General features: G+C 38.8%; 1 protein-coding gene across 2 annotated transcripts; it reads left to right on the top strand.

Moving 5' to 3' along the window:
- Positions 1–550: 550 nt before the first annotated feature.
- Positions 551–19488, top strand: LOC145766212 (nose resistant to fluoxetine protein 6-like). 2 transcript variants are annotated; one of them, XM_082577877.1, is made up of 13 exons: positions 551–1632; positions 2828–2964; positions 3128–3303; positions 4287–4435; positions 5514–5681; positions 9324–9513; positions 13423–13600; positions 13832–13911; positions 14229–14351; positions 15215–15416; positions 15804–15993; positions 16464–16622; positions 17259–19488. In XM_082577877.1, the coding sequence occupies exons 1-13, from the start codon at positions 1347–1349 to the stop codon at positions 17435–17437; spliced, it is 2217 nt and encodes a 738-aa protein (XP_082434003.1). In that variant the 5' UTR covers positions 551–1346; the 3' UTR covers positions 17438–19488. The 2 variants fall into 2 exon arrangements, with proteins under 2 accessions (XP_082434003.1, XP_082434005.1); XM_082577879.1 differs by lacking the exons at positions 13423–13600; positions 13832–13911; positions 14229–14351.
- The last annotated feature ends 220 nt before the right edge of the window (positions 19489–19708 follow it).

Genomic DNA, 19708 nt, shown 5'->3' with positions numbered 1-19708 from the left:
CAAAATCGTCATTTCCGTAGGGTGGCAGTTGACTTGTAGACCGTATGGTCGTTTCGTTGTCTCCCAGTCGGTATGGGAACTTGTGTAACTTTGCATTGTGTACATTAATTGCATATTTCAAACATCTACCTATGTTCCTGTTACTGACAAATAAAACATTGATTGATTGATATTTTAATTATGTTATATTTTGCCTGAAATAAAGTAGCCTATGCTAATGCTATACCCGCTAAAGTTACTACGGTATGTTTTATTTCTCTATAGAATGTTTTGTATTATAAAAATTTGCCATATTGCAACTTTTTAACTGCTATTTTGACTGTTTTTTTGTTGCTTGTTTTTGGGCTTGTTTTTGTGTTAATTTGCTTGTTTTGGGCTTGTTTTTCAAATTTTTTTGCTTGTTTTTGCAATATAACCTGACAACACTGGTGCTGTTGTATGTCACATACTACAGTGTGCGGTTGAGTTTTAAGGTTACGCTCGCAGAGTATTTTGAAAATATAGATTTCTCTCGTCTAGGCGATAATTGCCAAGGAAGAGAGATTAAAAAGTTCACCCTGATAGCTCAGTTGGCTAGTGTGTGACTTACCGGTAGTGAACGAAGAAGCTTCAAGATGAAATGACCCTGGTTTGCCTCTTGGGGTGTGCTTGAGCAACGCATTCTAAGGACTACTCTCCATTTAGCGGCACCTAATGGATGAAATAGTTCCCTGATAAACAACACTACAACAATCGGAAAACTTCACTTTGTCAATCTCGATAACCGACCCTGTGTCAGTGGTTCAAAGCCTCTACATTTATAAGTATTCGAAACTTCTAGGAATGAATCTTTATGCATCAAGGCTTTGTCAGTGCGAGCATAAAGATTCAAAACCAAACCAACCAACTTAATATGAAAGTAATGGAAAGTTGTTTTTTTTAAATTTAATAATCATTCGCTATCTTCGCTTGCAGCAGATTGCGCATCAACAATGGTTACTTGACAGGGTTCCAAGTGATTTTATGAGCCGTACTGCTTCCATGCTGGCTCAAGGCAGATTGGAAGAAGGTGATATGTCACCAGATTATTACCCGATTTATCCTCACTGCGTTATGCAAGAAAGAACACAATCGGTACCCTTTTTAAAGTCTTTGGTATGACCCGACCTGGAATCGAACCCAGGGCTACCAGAGCCGAAGACGATAACCACTGAGCCACGGGTGCTGGTGCTTTTTTAATTTACTTGTGACCAATGGGCAAGATCATTGTATTTTTCTATTAGGGTCCATGTGTGTCTTTGCGACCATCAACGTAATTGCGTCCACTTCACGAATGTGTAAATATTGAAAATTATTTAGCATAAATAATGGCAATAAATGGATTATATCTGTCAATTGCTTTTCTTGTTTTCTGCAATGGGCAAGATATAAAGATACCACTTGCACAAAGCCATCCCATAGATGTGGTGAAGCAAAGTTTGTCTCAGTCTGGCCAGGCTGATAAAGAAATTGTAGATCTTATAAAACAATTGCCATCAGCTCTTGAAGAAAATTTAGAAGCAGCATTTATTAACAACAGTACCCATAAATGTCTTCTCTCATTGGCGGATTTGTTTGATGATCTGAAACAATTGAAACCTTACGCAGTGCAAGGTATGGATTGGTTAATGGTTTGTCATGACTGAACAGAATGCTGGTCACTTATTTTCTTGAGTAAATCATAAACAAAATATATATATGAAGGTATATAGTTGACAAAATTTCTTGACTGTATGTATTAATCTACAAAACATTTTGTTTCAAGTTTAATATTTTTAAAAAATTTGATCCTCAATTGCACCTGATCGTTTTTGTGCCAACTACGAAATCATAAAACTGGGTTACTATAGATTGCATTTTAATCGCAATTGCAACATTGTGCTTGCATCGAAGTGGTGATAAACTTTAAAATCACTTGCATTCTAACAGATTCAACATACTCTACTGGTACCACTGAGTTATTTTTGTATTGTACAGTAGAACTTGGATAACTCGTCAGTTTGCCCAAGTCGTCAATGATTGCCAGGTCCCGGCAGAAAGCTTATCTTTTGTACACAATCAAGTTCGGTTAAGTGGTCATCGCATAATTCGTCAATTTGATTATGTCGTCACTGTTTTTCTTCCCCTGGGACGTAAAATTCGTCTAAGTTGTCATTCACCCAAATGCTGACGTGGCATTTACAGACTCTTTCGAGAAGAAATTACTGCGCTAAGACGTGTGCACGCACACACTCTATCGGGCCAGACGCACATGCGTGGAGTATGTTGGTCTGGTCGATTGCGGGTGTGCGCACACGTGCTCTGTTGCCGATAAGAGAAGCGTGGTTCAGCACGTGCGTGGCTCAAGAGCCTGTGCCACCTCCATCTACAAAAGAAGCTTTGCAGATGGTTGGAAAGCTCCAACACTATACGTTATGCCAAGAAGACAGTGGTGAATTTGCAAGCTCACTATCAAAAATGCATGACTACTTGATTGACAAGACTCTTGTAAGCAAAACGCAGTCAAAAATATCTGTGTTCTTCAGTTAAGCTGTTAAGTGCATTATTACTGTACTGTAGCCTACTTTATTGTGTACCGTAATTAAATTCTTTTCTCGCTTTCCTCTTCGTCTCACTTTACCACTATTGCATTTAATTAGGTCGCAAAGCACCATGAAATTAATGCCACGTGAAAGAATGGCAAAGTTTAGCTGTTTGCATTGGTCGTCAGTTCGCGTAAGTCGTCACTTTTTCTATTCCCCCTGGGGTGACAAGTTATCCAAGTTCTACTGTATCAACATTCTTGTCAGCTAATGTTGTTATATTCTAGTGGTAGATGCATGGGGTAAATTGGAAAGTGGCTTTCTACGAGGAAATACACATTGGTCGGGCCTTTATCATGAATGCGTTGATGCTCAATCAACTAATTTTAGTGGAAAGTATTGTCAAATATATGTTGGTAAACCGGTGAGTAGCAAATGTTGCTGACGATAAAATGTAATCTAAATATTCTAGTATTGGCTACATTGTAATTGAAAAGCAGTAGCGTATAATACGTATATGTACATAACTGAATCCATACTGTACAACATATACTGTATAGCTGAAAGCCACCGAAATATTTTCTTAGATTTATCCCGGACAGCTACAGCCACATGGTGTCAAAATTGGAAGTTGCTTCCCAGATACTTGTTCAGCGTCTGTTATTCAACCATTGCTCCCAGCGACGCCTGGAAACAATTTAACTGTCAACATTCAATGTCCAACACAGTACACTGAGTGGAAAGCCACTGAGATTGGTGGATTGTAAGTGTTTCATGTTGATATTTTTAACTACCAGTGTATGTTTTAAATTTTGTCGATGTTTGAGAGTTTTTATACCATGCATAATGTTTTCTTGCTTTATGTTCATACTTGAAGCAAATTTTGTTTTACCAAACATTTTGGCATTCAGGAATGTTGCCAAGTCATCAGACCTGGATTTAGGGGGGGGGGGCAGAGGATGCAGGTGCCCTGGACCCCCCTACGTGGCCAAAATTTGATTTTGTGTTATTAATTTTTTTTCAGCCTTTGAAGTTTCTGCAAAATGCTGTGCAGTGCTGGATTAATGCTACTGTAGACCTGTAGACGTTGAGGTGGTTTTTGCATGGGGGGCCCCCGATCTAAAAGTGACCCGGTCCCCCCATCAGCTAAATCCGGCCCTGCAAGTCATAGCCAAAAGTTGTAGCTTGCACAAACTTATAATCCGGCCTCTTGTCCCTGATCAGTGATCATACTTTAAGAAGTTCACTTGTTAAATTTCCCAAACCAAAAGTTTGTGCTATTGGAAGTACTATTCAAAGTATGAAACATCAAGTTTTGATGTTTGATGGCCTGCACACTTCTTGCTTACAGGATGAAATTTCACTTCCAGCTTCAAAGGAACATCAGATTCTACTTTTATTCATTAAAAAAAGTTGTGTCTTGAACCTTGCTCAATTTTCAAACTACATGTTATTTTAGAGATATATGTGTAAGTTTTGAAGCCTTTGTTTTACAAAAGACTCACGCAAGTCTTGTCGTAGTTGAAACTTCCACTCTGGAAATACAGATACAATTTTAGTCTACATAAAATTAAGTTTTGGATGAATGTATTATTGTATATTTCTTTGGGCGCCTCATCGACGTGGTACATCCTTTGAAAATTGTGATGTAACAAATCCAGTTGAAAAGCACGGGTCTAAACCAGAGTTAAGTCAATTATAATTGAACGTAATTAATTGCATATTTTCATGTTTTTTTTATCATAGGTTTATTCTTTCTGTGTTGGTTGCTCTGGTAATTTCATCTACTGGGTATGAATATGTTAGTGGTAAGATGGACAAAGCAAAAGAAGCATCAAACACAGCCCTTCTCCTCAACGACTCTTCACTGCCACCATCTCGTAAAGCTGAACATGGTGGGTAGATTTGAGTTTTACAGGAGTTTACTCAGAATTTTTCAATGGAGGAAATGCCATCTACACACATTTATTGGTGTACATTGGGATGAGAGCGGTCCAGATTTGAGATTGGTGAAGAAAACTTGTCAGTCCAGCTTTTCCGACAGCTTTAAAACTGTTAATGTAGTTGGCGTAGGAAGGGCATCCATCTGTGAAATCCTGCCTCAAGTACAATCGAGTAGATAGATAGAGAGACCTTCAGTAAACTGTTGTACCAATTACCACAAGAATTTGCAGTTCCAGTGGTTTCAGGCTCAATCTTGTAGTTGATTTTGACAGTTCTTCATTTCAACATGAAAATTTTGAAGTGGTTTACCGGTGCACGTCTTTTAGGTGCAGACAGTTAGGCGCCGGTCAAATAGGCGTGCACACTGTGGCGTCAGGATATTTAGGTGCGGTGCACTGTGGCGCCCGGTCATTTAGGAGCTATTCCTAATAAACTCTGCAGAATGCAGATTATATCAGCTTGGTTGGTAGGGCAATGCTTTTCACTGATTTATTGCCATAATAAACTGGTTTTCACATTGAATAACTCGGAATAGCCCGTTTCGGTGAGTCCGATTTGGTGAGTTCTCTATTCGGTGAGAGCCTTTTTCGGAGAGTTCCCTATATTCAGTGATATTTTTTTAAAATTATCCATCGGGTACCGTAGCCTAATTATCATTGCCGTTTTAGGGTTAAGAGTTAGGGTTGGGGTCTTATTTCAACGTTTAGAGACGTTAAAACAATGTAAAAGCGGCAATGATAATTAGGCTACGGTACCCGATAATTTAAAAAAAATCACCGAATAATGAACTCTCCGAAAAAGGCTCTCACCGAAAAGGCATTCACCCAATCGGACTCACCGAACAGTAGCAGACCCTGAATAACTATCCAAAATATTTTGTAAAAGTCTAGAGTCTAGACGAGACTCCAGTCTAGATGTTTAACATGCATAAGCTTTTTAGGGATGACTTTTGTCGGCTCCAATATTTTTCTATAAAACTACTTCAACTCACATTGAATTACATTACAATTATTACTATTTGCGTCACAGGAACTTTCCATCGATTATTGACGTCATTTTCACTCATCCAGAACACGAAGCGATTGTTGGACACCAAGCAGAGGCCAACCGACATCACATGGCTTCATGGAATACGCTTCTTGAGCATGTCATGGGTGATTCTTGCTCATAGCTTCCTCTATTGCGCTACATTTTCCAGTGAGTTGTGAATGTAACAAATTGTCATCTGATATAGTTTTCCAAACTGGCGCTTTTACGTGATTTTATTGCTGCAACACGTGGCATGGATTTATGTCAGCTGATATGTTAAAATGGAGTTATTTGCATATACGGCAAATCTTGTCGATATGTATTCTGGAAGAGTGCCAATAGCTTATGTTTTCTTTTGGATATATCTATCACTTGGTTTTGGTTGTAACACTTGCTCGAGAAAAGCTCAGTGATTAGTTCAACAACCAAAAAAGTTTTGCATAAAAATGACAGACAACCACTTAGCAATCAAGACCTGATTTATAGCAAATTTAAAACTCTGTAACGTTCAACAAGAGTCTCGTCCTGTTGCTCAACACAACAAACAGTGTACCAGCCTCATTTTTTTAATCAAATATCGATTTCACTTTTAAAGCATCTTCAGTTTGATATTGTCAAGAGCTCTTGAAAAAAACAGTGTAGTGCTAGAGTCTCAACTTTCTGCACAAATCACATTTAAAAGTAGTGAAAGATGGTTCCCTGAAGAGGTTCAATACTCCTTTGAAATGTCATAGTCATGTTTGTTTTCCCTTAATCACACCATTGTGCTGTCATAGACATGTTTAAAAGAAATATGGTTGCACTTAATCCGTCCAATTTGAACTAGTTTGCAGGACTTTGAGACTTTAGCAGTTTTCTGTTTTTGCCAAACTTTTCATCAATTTTTCCTCTACCCAATTAAAAAAAAATATTTTTTTTTAAAGTTACGCATCATAGTTTTATTGGTGAGTAACGAGTAACGACAAGAGGTCAATTTCTTTGTATCTCAAAAGTAGTAGCCCAAACTTGTTTTAATGTTCATAAACATATAGCCCACCCCAGAAAACATGGGGGTAGAGCTAAAAATTATCCAAATATGTTGAGCGCTTCTTGGGATATTGCCGTTTTTCTATTGCTCCTTATCTATGAAGCCACCTAGTGGCCAAGGGTTATTTCACTTATAACTCGAGAACCGCTTATGTGATTTTCGTCAAATTTGCACCATTCTTCTCAGAAAAGTGAGAAGCATCTTTTAAGCCAATAAAAAAATTAGGTGGTGCCAACCAATATCTGTATTTATAATGAAATGACCCTAACAAGATATCTAATTATCTATCAAGTGAAGGAAAATCGACTTTTTGAAAAGTTGTGGTTGGCATACTGGCGCTAATTTTTTTAGCAATGCATCTATGGATGTGAATACATATCCTGCAAGTAGACGGTTTGGTTACATGTCTGCACAACAAAAACGACAAATAAGAAGATGGTTTTCCACAAAACATGCCGCGATTTCATGTTGCCCTTTGACCTTAACATTAGCGCTCATTACTTCGCCAATCTTGTGACTTTATGACGTCACGATTGATGTGTGTATGCCGGATGTGAGCCAGTATGCGGCATTGAATGTATCATGTGAAAATTTAACATTTGCAAAGAAAAGACTTTGGATTATTTTTGACTCTGCTGCCGGCAGGTTTATGGTGCGCCACCAGACTTGGCTTTCCTAGATAGTTGAAACGTAACAATAAAATTTAACTGAAAGATTTTGTTTGTTTTATTAAACCTGTCGCTCCAAAATGTTTACAAATCATGGCGATCTGTACTACTGGCCTTCCCAACGTGGCAACAGCCAAACAATGTGGGGGCCTATTAAGTTTTGGCAACTAACAGGTATTAGGCGTAAAAAAGGCGTTTTTGCATGAATTATTACTAAAAACAAATACTTCTGGATTAGAAAACGAAGTTTTTAACATACTGAGTGTTTTGAAAGTTGGGTCACTCTTGATTTCGTGTACCTTAATTCTGTTGATATCTTGATTCTCATGGTATTCTTAACATGTAGCTATTGTCCTGCTTTCTTGCCAATTATTTAATAATATTACATCTTAATTACGTTTTGGCACTGTATTTACAATTTTTAGGCTAAAAAACATTACTTGACCAATGAAAATTGCTGATTTCATGTTGTAACACTTATCTCAGTCGGTAAATTGAAATTTCGTATAGGCCCCCACATTATTTGGCTGTTGCCACGTTGGGATGGCCAGTAGTATAGATCGCCATGTTACAAATGCAATAAACATGTCAACACTAATGTTGCTATGGTGATTGACCCAGACAATCTTCTGATTTAAATCCAATGGACTTTTGGATATGATCTATCTTGGAGTAAAAGTCCTGCGCTGTATCCCACTCAAGTGTTGAGGTTCTGAAGCAAAAACTGACCGTATCTTCGGCAGAAATTGTTGCTGAAACTGTGCGTGCCACGTGTGATCACTTGATCCATCGTCTTCGCCAGGTTATCAAGGAGAAAGGTGGATAAGTTAAATAATTCTTGAATGGTATTAAAGACAATATATTTCTCTTTTATTTGATATATGAGTTGTTTTTATTGGGTTCATACAACTGAAAAAAACAAACTTTTATTTGTCCACACTTCGCTTGGCCCTGTTGATTAAGATTGCTGCAAACTCTCGTATTCCCAATTGCCACATACATTTTTTTGCAATGTGGTCACAGAAGATTATTTCGCATCATCTGGATGGAAAGAAAAGTAAATGAATTTGTTTCCCAACAAACAGACGATAGCTGGAGTCTGCTTAACACCATTAACCTCAGAAAATTAAGATATTTCGGACACAGCAAGAACCAACTCGTTGGAAAATTTCATGTTGACTGAGATGGTACTTGGCAATTTGCAATTTGACTTGGATGGATGGTAAAGCAAGCGAACAAAAAATGAAATATTTTGACAATATCAACAAAATTACGGGAATGAAAAGCATGCCGGATTGCCGGAAGTACCACTAAAACAAAAGACCGAACAGAATGAAGGTAGAATTAAGAAGAAAAGCTGTCAGAAAGATGAAAAGTCAGCTTTCTGTTTCCACATGCTGAAAGAAGGTCACAGAATAAACTGGTCAGAAACAAAAAAAATGTGAAAAATAAAATAAATTCCCACCACGGCAGAAAGTGGTTTCATCAACATTATGTCAAAACAATACAATGTACTCAATTCCTTCTATCCAGTTTTCTTTTTTCTCAACAGCTCTAGCTATTTCTTTTTTGGTCTTTTCATGTAGAGAACTCTTTTTATTATTATGTGAATTTCTTATGATAATTCCTGCCACATGATCACCCAACTCGAGTGATGAATTCTGAGGAACTCACAAATGTTTTCCACTTGATTTGTTTCTTGAATACTTTCATTTGTTGTGATACTGTTCCGCATGTCTTATGCACAACGTTGCCCCCCCCCCCCCCTATGCAAGGACGCCGAAGTGACCTAAAACTAATTTTCTTTTCTCCTACCAATCTATATTTATGAATTGGTTGTCAACTGCAAGTTGTCAACTGCAATCCTGTGAACTTTGATTGGGTTGTTAACAACATTCCATTTTGCTATTTTGATCGCAATAAACGCATAATTACCTACCAATTCAGATACTTTACAGCCTATGCTGTGCGAAATTGTAACGTCACTAGCTCATACTGACATGGAAGGTGACGTCACCAATCCATACTGACATGGAGGGTGCGTTAGTTCTCGGTGAACAATCGCCCAACATCGGTAATGTGTGTCACTCGTGTCAAGCGGTATTTTTTGTTCAGACAATCCTCTGTTTCTCGCGGACTTTTATCTCAACGATTGGACATTCCAAGCCATCGGGAATGCGTTCTTCTCCGTGGACACATTCTTCTTCTTGAGCGGACTGCTGGTGGTGTATCTTGGCCTCCGGACCTTGGAACAACGTCACGGAAGGATGAATGTCCCAATGATGTACCTGCTCCGTTATCTCAGGTGATTTGCACTCATGTTTTGTAATAACAATGTGTGTCGTTATAACGATGTATCGATCAATCGCAGATGTGGGTTGCTCCCAGAGCTTTACAAAACTGGCAGTGTCAGTGCAGCGGAGTGCATTATTGTTTTAAATCCATTCCTGTTTCTGAGTGCCCAGCAGTAATACGATTCTGTATCACTGTTTAAAAGTTTTTTGGTATGAGCCGATAGGGCATGTAACCTATACCAACCGATACCAACCACTGAACTGGTTACATCATACCATTGTTTTAGTTGCTTATTGGATTTTGTACATACATTGGTATGTCCACGCGGCATTTGGCCACGAGAGTGAGGGAGCACTTGAATTTAACTGCTCTCAACAGAAAAAGTGCCATTTAAGATCATATACTCGATTGTCAAACTTGTTCAAACAATAAACCATCCCTGGAGTCTGTTGGAATTGTGCGTAAATGCTTCATCAAATTTGATGCAAAAATCCACGAAGCTTTGCTCATAAAATCCTGCAGTCCTCACCTCAATAGCCAGTCGTCCGCCGCCTCCTGTAGATCTGCCAAACGTCTTTACTTAATTATGCGTCATTTGCTGCACCTCTTCTCTGCCTTGCCGGTTCGTTCTTGTGCGTTTATTTTTTTGGTTTTGTCCATGTAGATCAGTTTTGTATATAATTTCAATTTATGGTGTTTGTAATTTTTAGTGTATTTTTAATTTTTCATGTTATTATATTATGTTAAATGGCGTGTGGTCATAGGCGCCGACTTTTCAAAAAACCTTGGGGGGCGAGAAAGGTGATGATGTCATAACCATAACGCTATTTTACTCAATCGAAATAGTCTTTGATTAAGCTTAGTGTCTTGTTTATATTGACACCTAGGTCGCAAACCGAATTTATTAGCACCGCTGCTTGAAACGATTAGTTTTATGCTTGCAGTACGCCTAATCGTCAAAATTTTGATATTGTTAGCTCATAATTGGAACAGTTGGAAAACAAGCCGATTCATTTCCTTTTCGTTGCGAGTGAATTAACAACGATCAAGACCAGTGGCGGCTCGTGGTATTTATAGCAGGGGGTGCTGCAACCGGAAGTAGCCTATACGTGAAAGAGCGAGCGCCAAAGGCGCGACGCCAAGGGGTCTAGGGACTTGACCCCCATAAAATTTTACCTTATTTTAGTGGTATTTTATGAATTCTGAGGCTATTTGAGCACTTAATTTCCTGATGTTCATCAAGTTTAAATAGGCTGTTTTAGCATGTGACCTTTGGCCTTAACTTATTATCGTAAGTTAACAATGAACCTAGGTTACATTTAGTTTATAAAAAATCCACCAGGTTTGGTAACCACAAAAATTTATTGGTAGAGCTTTTCTTAAATTTAATTTAACAACACCAATGAAAACCTAGCCTAAGCTTTATCTTTTTGTGCAGAAAGCAAAGCACATTAGTCTAACCATGTAACAGCATCAGTCGCAGCCACCTAATATCGTGCTTGAAAACAACAGTATTTGCAACAGTAGCTAGCCTGACCACGTGACCAGCAACTGCAAAATTTGCAGTTCGAAATTGTGGGATTTGAAGCAACCTCAGCCAAAATATGACGTCACAATTTCTCTTTGTTCTTCTTTTATAAGATCGCAACTGCAGGGCTTGCAGTTCAGAGCTGCCAAATACAAAACTTAAAAAATCATCATATTTTTTAAAACCCAGAAATTATGAAACTTCCAGTCGGTAGGATCTGTAGAGAACACGAAAATAAACGTTAAATTAATAAAAAAAATAAAATACTGAAATGTGCAGGGGGTGCTGCAGTTTTGCAGTTTCTATGGACGAGCCGCCACTGATCAAGACAGTGAAGTTATCGAAATGAAACGCAAAAAATCATGATTTCAAGCAGAGTGGAAACCCGATACCGCTATCAGTTTTATTAACCTCGTTTCGCTGGTTTTGCTAATTACTTACCTTCAAAGCGTTACCAACGGCGAAGTGTTTTCTCTTATGTTTTTTATCGAAAGTCTTTATAGTCTTTTATCGAATACCGTATATACTCGAGTATAGATCGAGATTTTCGCAAGTGATTTTCACCTCAAAAAGACAGGTTCAACTTACACACGGAACAAGCTGTTGTCCCCAGCTCGGCAGTTTTCAAAATGAACGCATTTTTGCTGCGGCAAAATCATTGCAGACGTAGATTACAGAGTGTGAAATAGCGTCGGTCGAATTAAAAGTTTTGAATACGTTTATTTGCAAAGATTCAAACTTAATTTTCAAATTTAATGATTTCTTGTCAATTCTAAACTTCATGCATTTGTTGAGCAATATGCAAAGCTCACTAGACAAAACAGCAGAAAGAGCTGTTTTAAGAGATTAATTTTTTTATTTTTGCGTGTAAGATATTATCGTTCTTATTACCGGTACGGTACGTAACATTCCATGATCGTTGAAGTCGATGTCAAACCTTAGCGGCCGCATAAAACAATGATGTCAGGTTGGCTAGGTGATAATAGCGGTAAGAGACGTTGTTAATGCAGGCAATATCTGCGACCAAGATCATTAAACACCTTTTCTTTTATCGGTTTTCGATTTAATTCTCACACATTGCGAACAAAACAATGCTGTGGAATCATTAATTGATCTCACAGCGGGAAAACCTCGTTGAAAATAGCGCGTCTAATTTAGCTGGTTTACGTAATACTGCAGTGAATAGTTACGTGACTATTCTAGCAGCGTAAGTTACTCTATCATCTACTTTGAAATTTCCATACGGTATGATTTCCACGCTGTAGCCTATTCACGTAATTGTTCGTTGTGTCGTAGTTTCAACTCGATAAAGTTTACTAAAATCGATTTCATGTTTGAAGTCACAAAAAATCTAACTGACGTTTGGATAACTCGTGAAATTAGAATAATTATTCAACCTCGCATTCGCTTTTTCGCTACCACGCGTTTTGACTTTGAAGTTCCTCTTCACGCGCGGGAAGATAAGCAGTGTGTGACTGTGAGCGTGCGTGCCGTGCGCATCTCAGAAGTAATTCACGTTCCAGAGAAAGCCATGCGATCAGCTGCTGTTTTGCGGGCAAGAGCAACGCAGGCTGTTTTTCGTTTTCGGCATTCTTTAAGTCCGTTTAAATGATCTAAATCTCTCACGAAGCATTTTATCTTTGAAACACTACTTGTAATAGCCATTTTTGTTGCCCCTCAACCATAAATTTACGGGGGGCGCCGCCCCCCGGCCCCCCCGGAAGTCGGCGCGTATGCGTGTGGTTGTTAGATTTTATTTGTCTATTGGGTTTTTGTTTGTCGTGATTGAAGATTTAGATTGTGTGGATGAGTAAGCAAGGAAGTCAAACTTCGTGGCCTTCAGGCGTGGCTTGAAGGTCGGCTAACCACTCGGCATGCGACAATTCAGCATGTGTTTCAACTTAGCAAGATCATTTCAGCAACTGTCAAGTCAGCAAATGAGATTTACGTGCTCACGTCGGACTTGCTTGATCATTGCTAAACTGGATTTGCTGACTTGTGACATGCCAAGTTTCGGCTTGCTCAGTTGTCACTTGCTCAGTTTCATCATTTACCAACTTCAGCCATTTGCTCAAATGTTGCTAGCTCAGTTGTCACTTGCTCAGTTCATAACTGCTGACTTGTAGGAGATTCTGTCTTTAAGTGTCCTGCCAAAGACACGTCTTGCTCTTGATCGGAGTCGAACCGGCGCCCTTTCCAATGCCGTTCCAGGGCTCTCACCACTCGGCTATGCAGCCGACTAAGGATAATTTTATTCAACCTTTCCTAGTGAAACTTTTCTATTCAATTAAAAAAGTTATTTTTTCATGGTCATTATCACATTTTAACCAATGTAGCCCGTTTAGTCATATGTTGTCTTGTTTAATTAAAAGTGGCTTAAATGTTGTTCAGACTTACCCCTGCCTACGCCTTCGTGTTGTTTATGATGGTCAGTGTATACCCTCATTTGGGAGGTGGACCCTCATGGCCCGGTATTGCGGAAGGGTTGAAGGCCCCGTGCAGAGAATATTGGTACACTAACCTTCTTTACTTCAGCAACTTGTACCCCGTTGGAGACTTACAAGTAGAGGTGAGAGTGAGACTGTCAAGAGGTTGCCTTTATGATAACTGAAAGAAGTGTAGACAATTTCCAGTCGTATCTCTTAGTTGTTTTTAAATTACTTTTAATACGTTATGGAGTCTTTACAGTTGATTGTTTTTGAGAGTCCCTACAACCTAAACGAAAAGTGAAAGAATTGGTTGGATGGAATTGTTTTGAAAGAATTGTTTTGGTAACAATATCATAACTTCTACGTTGCAGTGCTTCGGTTGGGGCTGGTATCTTTCCAATGACACTCAGTTTTATTTGCTGGCTCCACTCTTTCTCTATCTATTTTATAAGTGAGTGGCAGGATTAGAAGAACGATATTATTCGATGTTAGGATACCGTTTGATGAAACTGTTCACTTGGTACTTGACAGCAACTTCTTATGAAGATTTAAGACATTTTAAAAAATTGATAATTTCATGATGATGATGTCAGAACCAACGCCCGGTCTACGTCATCAGCGGTGACTGGAATCACGGACGTTTGGTAAACATCACGTGATTAATCCATGATTATGTGATGAGTGGTCACGAGAAGCACAGTGATTGTGATTAAGTTGCGAATTATAGATGCATCAATGAAAAGACAAAGCCTACTATGTCGTCAACAGGTGGCCATTGTTCGGTCTTGGCAGTGCACTGGCAACCCTCACTTCAAGCATCGCTATAACTGGAATCTTCTCATCGGTCACCCACCAGCAGCCACATACGTTGGCGATTGCGTTGATGATCAAGTAAGTTACTAGTTATTGCTTAGTACAACAACACATCATCCGTCATTGCCCGTTCATTGGCCTCAAAATGGAAATGCCAATCTTACAGCTCTTGCCAATCTTAAAGCAACACAGTCCAATGGCTGCAGTGCCTGGGTGAAACAAAGTGACTGCTACCACCTCATACAGAAGAAGACTTGACTTAGTCGTTGCACGTGTGATTCAACGCAATACTAGCACGCTGCTCGAGATTTGAACCCAGAGTGTGTGTTGCCCTTCTTAAAATCTAGGTTTCTTTTTACTCATTTGGCATCATTAATCGAATTTTATAGAAAAGCCGTAAAAAAAAATAGTCAGTTAGGTCAAAATATCAAAAAAATATCCGGTTTTGTGATATTTGAATAACAGCCTACTTTTGCACCAAACAACAAACACCAAAAACTCACTCTGGTCACAATTCTCCTTATCGACTAGTTGCTGTGAAGGTACCTGCAATCCGAAAATATCACAGCATGATGTGTCAGTTTATGAAGTTTATCATGGTGTGTCAGTTCGTGGTAAACTTTATGAAGCTTTATTGGCCTCGTCTCAAAGCAATGATTCCTGCAATGACCAGTTAATCGAGTATTACGTTAGATGGACGAAAAAATATAAATTCTTCACAGCTTAAAAGCTTTTCTCTACTTCGAAGATACGTATCTCCATTCTCCATGTACCTTGCGGTCAAGGTAATGTGTAGACTCGAGATGTGACGACAGGAAGAGACGTTGTGGCCAAATAGAAGCGACCACTTTTATGGGACCACTTTGACACAAACACTTGCGAGGGAAGAATATATCTGAAATTTAAACCTTTTGTTTTCTTAATTTTTGTTTCGTTTGCAGAAATGCAACTCGGATTTTCCATGTCCCTGTTAATGACACAGGGGGCAATTTTACCACCCCTTCCCCTCATCCTACGCCGGCCCAATATAGCCCCTACATGCAAGACTTGTACACCAAACCATGGTGTCGAATTGGGGCGTACATTGTTGGGCTGATGACCGGTTATGTGCTGCACACATACAAAAAGATCAAGATACCGAAGGTATGTCTGCTGTTCATCAGAGATGATGAAGCAGATATTTGTCTGCTTCCTTTTGCTTTCATCTGAAACTGCATTGCTTTTTGCTGGTTGTCTGATATAATGAGTTTGATGATTATATTCCAACAAATAACCAAACAACCCCACGGCATTTAACGTAATATAATAACATGAAATTAAACTAAAAATTACAAACCTTTTCGCCATACTTATGTTAGCCCTTTTAAAGTAACCAACTGACTGATGTTCTTCATAAATTGAAATTACAAAACTGATCTACATACACAAAATCAAAAAAATAAACGCATAAGAAATTACTGCAATTGTCTGTGGTTCAGAAAAATCACCTCTTTACCAAAATTGAATTATATTCCAACGTTTGATCTCTAGATTGTCGTTGTTCTTTGTTGGGTGATGGCCGCTGTGACCAGTTGTTTACTTCTCTACGGGATCTACCCTGCAATTTCTCAAGGGGAATTGTTGGACAACAATACTGCCGCTTTCTACAACGCCGTGTCTCGTCCGCTGTGGTGTGCAGCCATGGCGTGGGTGACCATCGCTTGCGTGAATGGATATGGAGGTAGGTGGCTTGCTTGTGGTCTGCTGAGAATTAACAACAAATACATTATTCAAATGCTGTATTTTACATGTGTTCACGCTGCACTTTCATCTTGTGTTTACTTACTGCAGTTTGATGATGTCACTTCTGTATCGATTTGAAAACATTTTTTCAGTTTAAATGCCAAGCAGTTTAATAAATGGGCATGTCAAAAGGTTAGCCATTTATTTTATATTCACTGTGTCTAAAGGCGCAATGACAAACTGTATCAACATGTCACATTATATAGCCGCTCATGACATTACCGAGGTTGATGCTTCCATGAAAAACTTCCAGACGAGCACCAGTAGCGAACTATCATTGAAAGTGCTCGAGGTTTTCTGATGATTTGATTCTGTGCTAACTAGGCATGACACCTTCCTTGTGACATTGTAAGAATATGACGTACAAGGTTAAGGAGAAATAAACAGAAAGGTTTGAAATACTCGCAGGTCCAATCAACACCCTCCTCAGTTGGAAAGCTTTCATTCCTCTGAGTCGGCTAACCTACTGCGCTTACCTCGTCCATCTTCTGGTCATATATTGGTTGCTAGCAACTCAAGATACTTTTATTCACTTGAATATGGCTGTGTTAGTGGCTTTCTACTCAGGTGAGTTATGTCTGCTGGTTGTAGCCACAGGCTTCTTGTGGCTGTCAAATTGACAATCTCAGTTGGAATGCTTCATTTTTGACAACAAAACTGAAACAAATTGCCATAACAAATCACCAATACTTTAAATCCGCGTAGCATCGCCGTGGAACGTTCGCAGATGGCTGACGTCATGTGTAATATTTTCAATAAAATTGGAAAAGTTTAAAAAAACAAATAAAAAATTACGATTTTTGGTGATTGACTTCCCTTCAATAAATCTCGAATAAAGCATTTTCCGCAATACATTTCCTTGATTTTTACATGCATTGTGTTCAGTGTGAAATTTCCGTTTCAAAGGTCTGAAGCTCGAGTTTTTTTTAAGAAACAAGTAGCCTATAAAAAACACAGGCTAAGATAGTTGAAGATTTAGATTAAGTGGACGGGAAGACAAGAAAGCCAATCTTCGTGTCCACATTCAGGCCTTTAAGTGTTCTGCCAAAGACACAGCTGCATGCTTTTGAGCGATGCCGAACCGGCGCCCTCTCGAACGTCGAACTAGGACTCTTACCACTCAGCTATACATCAGACGACAACTTCTTGTGTAAATTCTATTCAGTTTCAAAACAAAAGAATCATTGCTTTCAAATCTTTCAGCCACTCTGGTCCTGGCCAACATGGTCGCCTACGTGGTTGCGATGCTCGCTGAGTTTCCCATTATTTCCTTGATGAAGATTCTACAAGAGAGCCTCATTAGCAAACCAAGGTCTCAGGTAGAGCGCGCTTTTCTGGTCAATGGAGGACAGGAACAAGATGGCGGACAGACGGACGCCTAATAGAACCTTGTGGAATGCCAAGCAATATATTTAATTGAATGTGATTCGCTTTTAACACAAAAACGCGTTTACTGCGCAAGTCTGCTTTTGTATCAACGAATAATGTGCAATTGTTTTTACACAAATTATTGCAACTTTCTTGAACTAGATATCGAGTGTATTTCGAGGCTTGTTTTCAATCCTGGTTGTTTTCGATCCTGGTTGTTTTCGATCCTGGTTGTTTTATATTGTACGTTTTGTTATGCCGCTTCAGTTGTATGAAAAGTTCATCTACCAATGTTCTATCCTTGTTTAAAGGCCTTTGTGTCGGTTTTATATTTCTAATGTTATTTTGATAGCCGACTTCTTTTATCCTGTGGTCTTTCACCGCCATCTTTGTAGATCTAATCATATTCAGCATTGCGTCATATTAATATTTGTATCATATCATATTCGTATCATATTTGCTGCTGTGTCTGGAAGAGTCTAACCCTAATCGGTTTATGTTATTGTAAGCAACTTTCCTGTTTGTGTTATGCTAGTGTTCCTTTGTGACTGTTCTGCTGCTGAAGATAGCTGAGTGTTTTCTTTCATGAAGAAGCCTTGTTTAGTAATCAAAGGAGTGTTGTAACATTTCTGCACATTTTCCTAATACTGTAGTTCTGTGGCCCAGTGACTAGGGATTACAATACCAATAGGGATTGGCAATTCAGAATACCGATTCTAGAAGGATTCGGATCCTAAACTATCCGAGTCCAAAATTCAATCCAAAATTTTTTTCGAAAGGTTAAAAAATAGGGGGCCATTGACTTTTCAAAATTTTCAAAGGGGGCCACAGTGTAAAAGAGGTTGGGAACCCCCGGTTTAACGTGTAAAACATACGGTAACCCAAATTTCTCATATTACTGTGACATGCCACTACTACGTCCCAGCTAGAGATGCCTGTCATTTTGGAATTATTTCAACGTTTGCTAACGTTGGATTGGTGTGGAGGTGACGAGTTTAGCTGACTGGGGTCTAAAATTATCGCTTTATCAACGCAACTTTATATCAAAGCACGCTTGATATCTTCAAGACATAACTTCTCTGGGTATAATTGAATTTCCGCAAGATGATGATATTGTTTTTGCTAGTTTGTTTTATTTGTTTTCGTCATTGATTCGCATCGTCAAGTTGTATCTATTTTGTGAGTCGTGCAAGGCCTGGTGCGTTGCGCTTGAAATGGCTTTGCCCGTGATAGGATTTCTTCGTGGGGTTTTCTTTGCCTGCCTTGCTCTTCTTTGCTATGAGCTAAACGCTTCAAGACGTGTTCCCCTCACGACCATCAGCACTCTTGATAACGCACCGTGGCCGATCTTCATAGCAACTGTCCATACAAATCTTAAATATATCAGCTAAAGCTATGTGAGCTAATAAAGCTATAGCATAAATATATGTTGTTTATTTGTTTTTGTTTATTTTTTTGTTTGTAACGTTTTTTTCCCCCTTTATATCTTAAATTTTTCTGAAGGTGTTGCGACCGTGCCAAATTTCTTTTAACTCAATAAGTTACTTCGGTCACAAGCACGTTTTAACGTTCGCGTTTTGTCGCTTCTACCTTTTCTCGACCTTTGCTATGTTGACGTGTATTGTTTTTGATATGATGGTCTGAAATAAAAACAAACTGAACTGCCATAAAACCGGGTAATAAGATTCGGTTTTAAAGATATGCATAAGTCTTGTGTAAGCTGTCAGCTTGAGACAGTGAACTGAAAAAAGTTTGTTTTTTTTTCTTTGCACTGACACCATCCGCACTTTCAAAAACCGTTTGCACGCGTTGTGCACGCACGGCTCATGCAACCCTATGTCACTCGCTCGCGTGAGCAATCAAAGAAACTAAGCGCGCAATCTTCTTCACCCTTTTTTTGTGTTGCTAGAGCCTTAAAGTTAACGGGATTTGGTCTTGTGAAATGGTGAATTGTTCTGAATTGCCCATCTTTACCACTTACCAGTGACCCAAAGTAGAGGAGACCGGGGAGGGTTGTTAAAATTTTCAGTAAATCTAAGATTTCTCTTTCAATATTTGCGCAAAGTTGTTGAAAATTTTATGTAGCCTAATCTTGCCACATGACCAGTTGTTATAAATACAACTTCAAAAAAGTTATGTTTACGGGAAAATATTTGTATTAATATATCAATGAGTCAGTTGTAACAAGTCACCCCAGTATCGGGGTGACTTGTTACACAGATGGGGTGAAAGGTTACAATTTCAAATAGGGTGTTCTAATGAGTAATTTTTCTTACTGAAACTGA

The sequence above is a fragment of the Aplidium turbinatum genome, chromosome 3 (genome assembly GCF_918807975.1).
Source record: "Aplidium turbinatum chromosome 3, kaAplTurb1.1, whole genome shotgun sequence".
In the NCBI taxonomy this organism is placed as follows: Eukaryota; Metazoa; Chordata; class Ascidiacea; order Aplousobranchia; family Polyclinidae; genus Aplidium; species Aplidium turbinatum.
This window is presented reverse-complemented; position numbering and strand designations above follow the sequence as displayed.